General features: G+C 41.0%; 1 protein-coding gene across 1 annotated transcript; it reads left to right on the plus strand.

Annotated features, from left to right (window-relative positions):
- The first annotated feature begins 573 nt into the window (after positions 1 to 573).
- LOC124876090 (T-box transcription factor TBX3-like) lies at positions 574 to 9,260 on the plus strand. Its single transcript, XM_047378587.1, has 7 exons — positions 574 to 1,447; positions 2,345 to 2,612; positions 2,691 to 2,837; positions 2,922 to 2,998; positions 3,089 to 3,225; positions 5,222 to 5,763; positions 8,812 to 9,260. Exons 1-7 carry the CDS (start codon positions 1,119 to 1,121, stop codon positions 9,235 to 9,237), a joined length of 1,926 nt encoding a protein of 641 aa, XP_047234543.1. The 5' UTR covers positions 574 to 1,118; the 3' UTR covers positions 9,238 to 9,260.
- Positions 9,261 to 12,686: the final 3,426 nt, after the last annotated feature.

Consider the following 12,686-nt stretch of genomic DNA (forward strand, 5'->3'; position numbering starts at 1 on the left):
TAAATATAAAAACAAACTTCTCAATCAGACAAAAAAATACAATTATCATTGACCTAACCAAATACAAAACAAAAGTCAAAACTCCTTTTATTCAAAAATTAGCCAAAACATTTGAACTATTTACAATGAATAGAATATAGTAAACAAAATATAAATTGAAATATCCAAAACAAAAAGAAAAAAGCTGCATCCAGCAGCTATACATATTTAGTCATCAGCAATCTTTAGTAAAGATTGGCATTCAGAAAAACCAACTGCCTGAGCTCTGAGGGGCTGATCCGGTTTCTTCTATCAGTAATTATCTGCCCTGTTTTAGAGAAGAGTCTCTCTGAGGGGACAGATGTTGCAACAATGCACAGTCTCCGTGTCATCATGTGTATAAGACGTGGGTAGACTGAACACTTGGTAGCTCAAATGTTTGAAATGTGTCCAGATTTTACTCTGTTTTCTGCTCTCCATTTTCTCACCTTTCAGCGTTTTAAGTTCTTTCTTAAGTTCTCCAACTTGTGTGCCATTCAGCGCTCGTGTTGTGAAGTGCACGTCTGTAAATCCTCCCCTCCCCCTTCTGCTCAGTGTTGACACACAGACGCCTCCACACACCTTGACCAATCACGCGCGGCTTTAGGAAGAAAAGAAAAAAAACACCGAAAAAACAACTAATCGGCTCCCAATTAGGAGCCGTCTCTCTTCGTTCACATAAAAGAGCCGGCTCTTTGAGCCGGGTCGTTCGCGACCGACACATCACTAGAAAGCAGCCGTTGTTCATTCATACTGTGTAACTCTTGCTTGTGTTTCCCATCATAAACCAGAGGGCTTAAAACCCCCTCCACCTCTCGTCGGTGTGTCCTGACTGTGACGCGCTGTCCTCAAATATTGGGTTAATCTAGCCACGACTTACAACAGAGCGCAGACGTGCGACAGTCCACATCTCTCGGTTTTCCCTAAGTGGTGCCATTGCTTTTTTTTTTCCTTTTTTTTACCAGTTCTACGCATGATCCCCGTGTGCGCCGTTTTCTCCTTAGACTTTCAAGACTTTTTGGTCATGCTACTAAGAATTCAATACACTCATAAACTGTTGCAACCGCACTGATTGAGTCTTCTACCTACGTGCTGTTCCCATGGCGTATCACCCTTTCCAAGTCCATGGAGCAGACGCCTCCTCTCTGCCAGGGTTCGTTCCCAGCGCGCAGCCCTCCTTCATCCCCACGCTGACTCTCCTGGACGCCGCCTCGTTCTCCGACCCCCGGTTGGAGCGGACAGCCACGGACGCACGGTTGCGCGCAGCTCTTGAGCTCCGGAGTCGGCCAGTGCACCCGCGGTCCATGAAAAGCGTGAAACAACCCGAGCAATGGCTGGATGACGAACCGAAAGTCACGCTGGAGTCAAAGGATCTGTGGAGTGAATTTCACAAGATGGGGACTGAGATGGTTATCACAAAGTCTGGGAGGCAAGTAGACTTGCTACACTAAAAAAACAAACTGCTGGACTTTAACCAATAAAACTAGTAAGCATTTGCACACATTGTTTTTGGATATATTTTAAACAACATTTCCGTGAAGAAATGTAGGTTTAACACCTAAACACTTGAATAAACTAGTTAATTTTCAGCTACTTCTTAAAATTTGCATACTTCATGAAATTCAAGCTCTAGCAAATGAAGTTTCTTTGGTTTAGACATAAAATATTACTGGTGAAATTTAAACCTTTCCCTTATAACTGCAGCTAAGAAACATCACTCTCTGGCCATAACTGTCTCAGGAACAGGAAGGTCAGCTTTGTAGCAAGCTTGACTTTAGCATTAGCACTGTCGCTAAAATAGTTAAAGGTGGATAAAAATTTGAATTCCTGGTCTAACTGAGATGCTTTCTTAACCATCAAAAGAGTTCTTGACTTTTACTAAGTTGGTATAAAGATTCATAATATAACAATAGAAACTTCTTTTTTTCTGCGTGATACAGCACACAACAGTTGACTAAACAATCTTCAAGTAATTTCTTATGAAAAGTTTTAGATAGAATTGCTATTTTTTAGTTAACCATAATGTAACATTAGATTTACAAACTATATTGGAGGCCTAATTTTAATTCTTTAAATGGCTAACATTTAATACCTTCTAGGGTTTGTTTTTCTAGTTTATAAGTCAAGAATGTAGGAAATATTACCATAGAGGAAAAGCTTTGTATGTTAATAGTTAAAATAATAATTAAAAAAAAGTTATGGGCAATTCCATAGGCTCATGGTGAATTTTTGACAAGACAGTTGACTGAGTGGTGAAATACGCTTTCAAAAGACTCTTCATTATTGTAATGCTAGCATCATTTTCCCCATGCAATGTCTATGACAGGAGGATGTTTCCGCCCTTCAAGGTGTGTGTGGATGGACTGAATGAAAGTGCAAAATACATCCTGCTGATGGACATTGTCGCTGTTGACGACTGCCGCTACAAGTTTCATAACTTCCGGTGGACGTTGGCTGGAAAAGCCGACCCGGAGATGCCAAAACGTATGTACATCCACCCAGACAGTCCGTCCAAAGGGGAGCAGTGGATGAGCAAGCCTGTTGCTTTTCAGAAACTTAAACTTACCAACAATATCTCGGATAAGCACGGCTTTGTAAGTAGCACTTAATTCTGAGAAAGTAAAAATTGTAGGTACGGATATTTCTTCTTAGGAATGTTGTTGTTTTTCCAGACAATCCTAAATTCCATGCACAAGTACCAACCCAGGTTTCATATTGTGAGAGCCAACGACATTATGAAGCTTCCATACAGCACCTTTAGGACGTATGTTTTCCCAGAGACTGAGTTCATTGCTGTTACTGCCTATCAGAATGAAAAGGTAACTCTTGGCTTTTGAGAATAGAAATGTTGCTTGTCCCTGTGCAATAACTGAGTTGTACAGTTTTCTTCCTTCACCATTTAGATAACGCAGCTGAAAATTGACAACAATCCCTTTGCCAAAGGGTTCAGAGATACTGGAAATGGGAGACGAGAGAAAAGGTAGGTACAAAAATGTTGTTATGTGAACTTAGTATGACAATTGTCCCACATTTTAACACATACAGTTTGTGTTGTTATATCTACAAACAGGGGCAAACACTTTAGCAAAGCAGACCAGGACGATGCTGATTCTGATGACTCATCTGGACAACCCAGTGCCAGTGAACCATTTTATTCTCCTCTGGAATTGGTCAGCAGCCCTCTGATGACCACACCAACTTGTCAAGGTGACTTAACCTACAGAGGGGCTATGTGCTTTAAAGTAGACCTGGTTTTTAGGACTAACTGTTCATTAAACTCGCAAATACGGTCAATTCTGTATCAATTACTTTTCATTCTTTATACATACAATATTGGGGTATTGAGCAGTCATATCTTAGATTTGAAAAATTTGAAAGAAGAATATAAATTTTATTCGTTTGATAAAAGAAGAAGCTAAAATGATCACTAATTGCATCAATGATTTTTATTCTGGTTTAGTTTTTCTTAAGCGATCTGAAAAATTATTTAAAAATCCTTGTAAAACCAGAATAGTTTCTAAAAATGTCTTCATCCACATGATAACATTTAAAGAAATAAGCCAAAACAGAGAAGAAGGTATTAAGAATGTGCATAAATTTTGTGGCCGATTTGCTTTGCAAGTTGGAGCTCGGGGAAGCGCAATATGTCACAATCAAATGCGTTCTTGTAGCAAGGGAGGAAAAACTGTTGGGTTTAGCAATGTGTTTTTCCCTGTTTTGTGTTTTCAAACACCAAAGTAACATGTATGCACATACATACAGATTGTACAGCACAAAATATTTGACAGGTTTAATGGGATACAGTACAAACCATCGGATATTCTAATCACGTAATTTATACTTGCAGACTTCCAAGAGCAAAGAGAATGCATGAAAAAAAAGACCTAGGTGATAAGGGTTAATTTAGAGATGTGGTTATGTAATCAATATTTTCAAAACTTTGCATATGAATTATGTACAAAAAGGGTTGGGTTTGCAGACTCAAACAACTCATTCTTCAGTAATCCCTAATACAAAAGAGTAGTAAAATACAAGTCAGTTTACAATATTTACATGTGTCATGAATTGTGGTGATGAAGGACTCAAACCCAGCAGGAGGTAGGCAGAATCCTGATAAATGATGTTTTATAATTTACTGAAACAAGAAAACGTACAGGTGAGGAAACAGCTAGAAACAAATGACACAGAACCTATCAGGTCAGATAAAGTCAGAAGAGGATAAATAGAAGTATTTATCAAAGAAGTTACTAAACGAGAGGCTTAAATGCTGGGGAAGTTGATGAAATGCAACACAGGTTAATCTAATTTCTGAGCTGTTTATAGATCATGACTGTATAAGCCAAGGAAAAATGACTAATTGATACAGTTTCAGGTAAACAAAAAAAAACACACAGCATGACCTAAGGATTAAAAATGAACACAAAACCAGAAACCAGTTACAACACAACTAAAAGTCCTTGGCCTTATGATTAATTTTTTAGCATTGTAGAAAAATGAGGTTCCATTATTTATGACTGAATATTAGGATTGCTTGGAGATAAATCAAGGTATTGGGATTATAGTTGAAATGACGAGACACAAATCAAAATGAGAAAAAGGTTGAAATGACCGTAAAGAAAAAAATGGAAAAAATCTATTATCGAGTCGAAATGACACACTCACAAAGACCTGAAAAGGCAACACCTTATGTACACGAGCTAGTTACTTGGCTTTGATAACAAAGATATTCTTTTACTTTTGGCGTATAAATATCCTTTAAATGCACCCTGTTAGTCAGCACAGAGACTATCCCGACGAATATCCAACCTGCTTGGAAAGAACAGAGAAGTTTCAGCATTCTGCCTTTTCTTTAAGATATTATTTCCATTTTATGCTCAATATTTAGATTTTAATTACAAAACAGAATTTCAGTTTTTTTCTCAATGTTTTGACTTTTTTTCTCATCATTTTGACTTCATTATTGAAATCAAATTTTGAATTTTCTCAATATATCAATTCTATTCTGCAACGGAAAAAGAATTCACAAAGAAACTTTATTTTTCCAAAACTCATTCACATTTATTGAACGTACCTATTCCAATATCTTGGCCAAACATTTTGTTCCTTTAAATGCTCAAGGTTCAGCTTTCTAACTATATAATAAAAATACTAATAATGCCAGAATGTTCTCTTTTTAAAACTTTTTTTATTTGTCTTTTTACAGATGCGAAAGATAGTAAAAGTGATTCAGATATTGACCTTGAAGATGACGATGTTTTGAAAGCCAACCTTCCCAGGACTGCACATACATTAACTATGACCCTGATGAATGAAGATGTTCGGGAAAACATCGCTGATCTTAGTAAATGCAACAACAATAGGGATGGATCAAAGGAAATGATTATTCACAAAGCGCATGATGACAGTCAATACTTTATGGAATTAGGCTCTTATGAAAACCAAAAGAGTGTAATCAAAGATGGTGGGATACCTACAATGTTGCAATCACATAGCTCAACCTGCCTCAATAATTTTCACTGTCCAACGTTGGATTTCTCAGATTTGTACCACCAACCATTTGTTAAGGTGAGAGCATCTTTGCAACAAAGACAACTAGCAATGACACCAAAGCGTTTTTCCTCTTCAGGTGTTGGACCTAGCTTTACCCCTTTGCCTGGAATTAATGACTTTGAAAAAGGATTTCTGTTATCTCAAACTATCCAGTCAGCTCCATTTCCTCTGTCACAGCACACTTTGGAATCTCAGGTAGGTTTTAGTAAATGCACCGACTTCTGTCATTGCACAATATTTAACTCTATCAGCCAGGTACTTAGGATAATAAATGCCGAAAGTAATGCCTTGAAGCTGATTTTTTGGACCTCACTGTCAGCACTTAAACATGGTACTATGAGTATGCATTGGCAATATCTTTTTTGTTTAAAACAAAAATTTACCCTTATTCAAACATATGGAAAACATCTTATTTAAGTTTTATGTTCTTGCCAAAACTATTAAGTTTTCGTCATAAGTATCACAAATATATATAAAAACATACAGTCTCACAAAAGTGAGTACACCCCTTACATTTTTGTAAATATTTCATTATATCTTTTCATGGGGCGACACTGAAGATATAACACTTTCATACAATGTAAAGTAGTCAGTGTACAGTCAGTATAAATTTGATGTCCTCAAAACAACTCAACACACTTAGGGCCTGATTTTCAAAAGGTTTACAAACCCGTTTGCGTCCGCAAAGCTGATCTACAACCCAGGTGCTTATCAGATTGCGTGTGTAAATTATTATATATGAGAGAAGTCATGGTGTCTGGATTATTCCAGCGCACCATCGCTGTCAGTGACATCATCTGCTGCTGAAACACAAACTTGATTATGGCGAACCATGCACATAACTGATCATCTGCCAGAGAAGAGGGCACAGCCCAACTGTAATTGCACATCATGCAAAATACCTACTGTGCTCTGCTGCTGATAATATAAATAATAGGACAGAAATAAAGTCATTATAAGGCAGATTAAATCCTTCATTTGCAAACTGGATGCTAAAATCCTTTTTAAGCAGGTGAAAAATCACCATTTTAAAGCGGCTTTTTCCTGTGGTGAGAAAGACAAGTGTATGCTTTTACATTGTCGCTAAACAAAGAAAAATGCATTGGTGACTGTAGCATTATCTCATTGCAGAGCAATTGGAGCTGGATCAGTTTGAGTACGTTGTTTAAGTGTGGACATTTAAGTACCAGGGGAGAGTTTATACAGTAAAAGATTATTTTGTGTCACCAAAGAACAATTAGAGCAATCAAACCTGTTGTATGTCGTTAAAATATTGGCAAAACAGACAAAATGAATTAGTACAATCATTGGAAAATAATTTTATGTACATAAAGGTTCGATTTAAATTCTTTGCAGGACCATTATGTGGCGTTATGTTTTAAAATTAGCAGAGCTATAATAAATAACAAATAACCGGCTCTCAAACATATACTCTCAAAAAACAAATAACACGGTGAGTTTGGAAAGGAATTAAAAGTTCAAGGGAGGCAAACTTATAACAATAAATTGACAGACATATTTGTCTTTTTTATTGTTAATATTGATTGGCCAATTGCTAAGCTGTAACCGCTGTGAGTTATGTCAAGCAACACAGTTCACAAACTGCGCGGGCTTCTATGGCGTTGTCAGTCCAGATGCAGCACTGAACAGCTGCCCCGTGTGCGCACCGATGGCTCGATGGCAGAGTGCACGCGCCACTCTGGAAACAGCTCTGCTCTCCTGCGCAACGGAGTGGTCGGTAATCCAACATTTTGATTAAAGGTGAAGCAGAATGTAGTTATTGCATCACTATTTTTGTCTGGACCACAAATATAAAGCATCTGCTCGCAGAACAACTTCAAACTCAGCCTTCTGCATGCGCAATTGTGCCCTCAGGGGCGCCCTGCACAAATGAAGAGAGTGTAGAAATAATCTCATCAGGGCAGAGGCTGCAATGACAAACCTGCTGCTATGAATGGCGACGAGAAAGATTAACAAGCTGTAACAGTCCAGAAAAGCAGGAGCAGAACGGAACAGAAGAAAAAACTCAGCAACTGAATTATTCATAATAATGCAGTGCATCAACCTCTGCATGCTTCAAGCGCCACAGCTTTTGTTCACTTTTCCTCTTTCCAGCCAGAAAGTAGTACATGCATTTTCCTCAGTGAAATAGGATGGTCTGCACCTCTTTTGCACCTGTTATCCATTGTACACACAATCTTCGCGTGCGACATGCCCACTTAATGCACGTGCAATTTTTTCTTTGCACAAGCAATTCACCACCCCTTATTTGGGATCTTTGAAGATCAGGCCCTTAATGTCTGAACCACTGGCAACTAAAGTGAGTACACTCCTAGCAAGGCAGGGGTCATATTGGAGGTGTGTTTGGGGTTGTTTTCATGTTGTAATACAGCCTTGCTGCCCAGTTTTCAAAGGAAGGGGTCAAAAGTGTTAACCAGAAAAAAGTTTTGAATTTTCTGTAACTACCACTTCCTAACTCCTTACTTTTACTTTTCCTGCCTTTATCACAATGTTGTTTTGCATTCAATAACATTATAATTATGTACATACCAATTTAAATGAATGACATTTAAGGGATACTTCCCAATTTGGGAGTGAGGCTCTGTTACAAGGTTTTAAACAGGTGTCATGTTAGCAGCGGTAGGTATCACTCTAGGTGTCTACCTTTAGTTTAAATTCAGATTAGTTGGTCTCAGAGGCTGAAGTTCATAGCTGGTCCGAGAGGGACCGAGACCAAAGCGGACTTCTGCTGTTATAGCAGTTTATGCAGTCACAATTTTATAAATCTTTAAACCATTGTCACATTTGAATTCGAAGGTTATTTACACTGAAGTTGATGATTATTCAGACAGGAAATTGAGGCTGGAGGCGTTGCGCTACCTGTGTCTCCTGTGTGAAAAGACTGAGAACGCAATGTAAAGTGTTTTGAGTGACTAGCTAACAGAAAAGTGAGGAAGTATAAACATCTATGAAATAGTGTCAACTTAAGGTACCATAATATTTTTCCTTTTTATCCTGTTTTACATTATTCACAAAGAAACTTTATATCGTCTGATATTTACAATATGAGACGATTATTCTATACCTTACGTTTCGTTTTTCAGCTTTGTGTAAATAACAGTCTAATGCAAAACGTGAAAATGTTTTATCTCATCTGAAAAATCTTCTATTTTTATTGAGTCACGGAACTATTCTAAGTCTATAACACTGTGCTAACAATTATTATTATTTTTTTATTTTCAGAGAGTCTCTCTGTCACCGTCTCTTTGTGGTGTAGCGGGGTCTGCTGATGGAATGTCATCGTATCCATACCACTGTGTGGCACCAATAGGTGAGAGTGTTACAGCTCTCCCAACCTGTTCTGCCACAACATCCCTTTCTGGAATCCGTCTTTACAGAAAACCTCAGCCTTGGTTGAGATTAAGTCCATATCAGATCCCACCATCCTTCACTTCTTGCCAAAATCTCCTAACCACCAGCTTGCCTGGAAGGTCACCTTCACAACCTGAGCTGTCCAAATCTGGAAGCAAAGACAGGAGTTTGCCATCTGGACGTCATAGTTACCAAGCAAAGGCCATGCACAAGACTGTTTCCCCTATTGTTATGGGATGTGCTGATAAAATACAACACAATTTAAGATTTGGAAAGTTTCATACGAATAGCGTCTAAAATAAATAACGCATAAAATACAATAGTACTGTTGTTTTTATTTCCTCTTTCATGAGAATTTCTGTATTTACTTAATTACAGGTCAATACAACCCATTTACATGCTCTAGTATAGATAATCTACAACAAGATGAAAACTTAACACTTAGTAATTAAATGCTTTAAAACATTTGCATTAAGTGTTTGTCAAAATCTTTAATACATTATTAAAGCTTGTTTTTTCAGCTGCATTCATGTAACATAGCACAGAATTTAGCCTCCAGTAACAAACCTGATTATCATTTAAGATGGATTATATCAATGCGTTGACATGTAGTCATGTACCAAGCGTTTATATGGATTTGGAAAGAAGATTCCGCTCTCTAGCCCGGAACAGATTGTGTCTGGATGTTACGCCTAATCCTTTAATTTAATTTAAGTAATTAATCAGTCTGTTTCATTTTTGGACTTCTGTACACTTTTTTTTTTTTTTTGTGATAAGGACAGACTGTTTGGCTGTATTTGTGCCAGTCACTCCATTTTTGTCTCTGTGAAGGCATTAAAGGATGCATTTTAAGGGAACTCTTGGTCTAATTGTCTTGATGAGACTAAGACTTAATCTTAAATTGTCTTTACCCGGATAAGTGTCCGGAGTAATAAGGTGAGGGACTCCTTTTTTTCTCTCACTGGACATCTGCTGACTGGTTACACCGGACAGCACAGTGTCTTACGAACAAAAGGATATATCCACTGTAATATTCAGTTATTTTATTTCCGAAGTGACTAAATATGAACAAGAAGTGGAGCTACAGTGTAAAATGTAATACTCTTTTCAAAAAAACACCATATCTTATATTTTGGAATAATGTATTAGTGGCTACCAGTCATACAAACTGGTTGGATAATTTACCGGCAGGACCATTCCGAAAGCGTAACCTGCTTTATCCAGGCAAACATAAAGGGAAATTCTATCCCAGTCCCTTCACAACAGTTTTGATGGATGTTTGGGGAAAACTGTCCACACTGAAACAAATTTAACATCAACAGGATTTGACAGGATGCTTACCAATAAAGAAAACCCTGCTGTAGAATAAACACCTTGAAGCTTGATTGAGATTTGCATCTTCCTACATTGACAAGACTCTAATGCCTTCTGTAGAGAAGTTTTATGGTTCCTGTGATACTCTGTCCTGTCCGGCAGAGTATCACTCAGAATTGTTGTCTGAGTGCCAAGAAATTGCCCAACAGATTTACTTTCACAACTAGAGCATCACAGCTAATGCTTTAAAGCTCTGCTTGATATTTATAAAAGAAACTTTATTATAAACTTCTTTGGGAATATTTCAACTGTTACGGACACGGAGAATGAAATAAAAAGGAAAAAAGAAGCTCAAAAAAGAGAGAGATGGGGGGAAAAAGGGGAGAAAAGGAGGAAAGAGTGGAGGAGAGATAGAAGGATGAAGAGAATAAAAGATTACACCCTGCTTGCTTATACACCTGCAGCTGTTTTATTTTTTAACAAAATAGTACACGGTAATTCTGAATGTAAAATGTACATAGTGAGAGGTGCCGCCTAATATAGAACATCTGTGTATCTGTCAACACCTGAAGCTTAACACTTGTGAGTATGAGTGTGGATGCGCATTTGTATACAAGGTTTCTCCACAAAAATATGCAATAGTGAGTGTGAGGACCCACAGGCCTGCCCCATGGTCCCTGGACAGACCACAGACATCTAAAGGCCCCCCAAAGCACAAGAACCCCAGGAGAACCACCGCCGGGACTACCGCAACCCCCCCAGAGAAGAGCAGTGGAGAGTCCCAGGGGAACCACCCAGCAGCGACAGTGCAGAAGCCTCAGGGAGCCGCAGCAACGAGCCCACAGGCCCCCCGGCAGCCGTCCACGCCCGAGCAGATCCAGCCATGGACCCAGAGGCCCAAGACCTCAGGACACACCACCCCCCAAGCAGAGGCCCGACAGAGCCCAGGGGGCCAGGCCCCAACAAGCAGCCACCGGGAGTGAGCCAGCACACACCAAAGCACCCGGCCCCGGACACCGAGAACCACAAGTACACCAGCGGGCAGAGACTCCAACCACCGGCAGGCGGTGTGGCGGGGAGGAAGCTGATCCAGGACAGGGAGCAGTCCAAGACCCAACCTGTTGCAAAAAAAAAAAAAAAAACAGGCACACACAGTCACAGTCACAATCACCCACTCCCACCCTCATGCATACACATAAAATCCCTCACACCCAACATAAGGATAAACAACAATGGACGTCATACACTCACTCGCACTCCCCATGCATACTCTATACTCCCAGGTCCAGGCGCCGGTACCCCCTAAGGGCAACCGGACCCAGGAGGTGGTCCCCTTCCCTCCTGGAGCAGAGGCAGGCAGACAGCGCCGGTACTTCCCAGACCCGGGCGACCTCGGCCCGGCTCCCACCCCCACGCCCCAAACCCAGTCCCCAACAACCCCCATCCACCTCCAGAGAGGGGGCTATGTACAAAAGAGGGGTCCACATGGCCCAAAGCAACCCGCCAACCGGAGCCGCCCCAGGACGGAGCAGTCCCGACCCCCCAACGAGCTCCGATCCCAACCCCATGAGTCTCCCACCCCCAGTGAACCCCAACAAGAACCTCCCCACAGGGCCACCCCCAACAAGGACACCGATATCGAACACATCCCCCCGAACCCTAACGGCATGAATCCCCACCCCCACAGGGGCACAGCCCCACAGGTGAACTCCGTGGCCGAGAAGCCGATGAAGCCACACCCACACAGCGCAAGCTCCACACACAGCCCCGCTCTAAGAACCCCCGCCGCACCCCGCTCCCCCACCACACAGCATGCCGCAACGGCAAGGCAAGGGCCCCGCGCAACGCCACCCCGCCCAATGGCACAAAAATTTTTTTAACAAAATAGTACACGGTAATTCTGAATGTAAAATGTACTTAGTGAGAGGTGCCGCCCAATATAGAACATCTGTGTATCTGTCAACACCTGAAGCTTAACACTTGTGAGTATGAGTGTGGACGCGCATTTGTATACAAGGTTTCTCCACAAAAATATGCAATAGCGAGTGTGAGGACCCACAGGCCTGCCCCATGGTCCCTGGACAGACCACAGACATCTAAAGGCCCCCCAAAGCACAAGAACTCCAGGAGAACCACCGCCGGGACTACCGCAACCCCCCCAGAGAAGAGCAGTGGAGAGTCCCAGGGGAACCACCCAGCAGCGACAGTGCAGAAGCCTCAGGGAGCCGCAGCAACGAGCCCACAGGCCCCCCGGCAGCCGTCCACGCCCGAGCAGATCCAGCCATGGACCCAGAGGCCTAAGACCTCGGGACACACCACCCCCCAAGCAGAGGCCCGACAGAGCCCAGGGGGCCAGGCCCCGACAAGCAGCCACCGGGAGTGAGCCAGCACACACCAAAGCACCCGGCCCCGGACACTGAGAACCACAAGTA

Source organism: Girardinichthys multiradiatus, chromosome 11, assembly GCF_021462225.1.
Source record: "Girardinichthys multiradiatus isolate DD_20200921_A chromosome 11, DD_fGirMul_XY1, whole genome shotgun sequence".
NCBI classification, from domain to species: domain Eukaryota; kingdom Metazoa; phylum Chordata; class Actinopteri; order Cyprinodontiformes; family Goodeidae; genus Girardinichthys; species Girardinichthys multiradiatus.

Excerpts from the sequence above, each read along its gene's own strand:
- LOC124876090 (XM_047378587.1), top strand. The coding sequence starts at position 1,119 with ATGGCGTATCACCCTTTCCAAGTCCATGGAGCAGACGCCTCCTCTCTG. Across the intron at positions 3,226-5,221 it reads GACCACACCAACTTGTCAAG|ATGCGAAAGATAGTAAAAGT; the intron begins GTGACTTAACCT and ends GTCTTTTTACAG. Across the intron at positions 5,764-8,811 it reads AGCACACTTTGGAATCTCAG|AGAGTCTCTCTGTCACCGTC; the intron begins GTAGGTTTTAGT and ends TTTTATTTTCAG.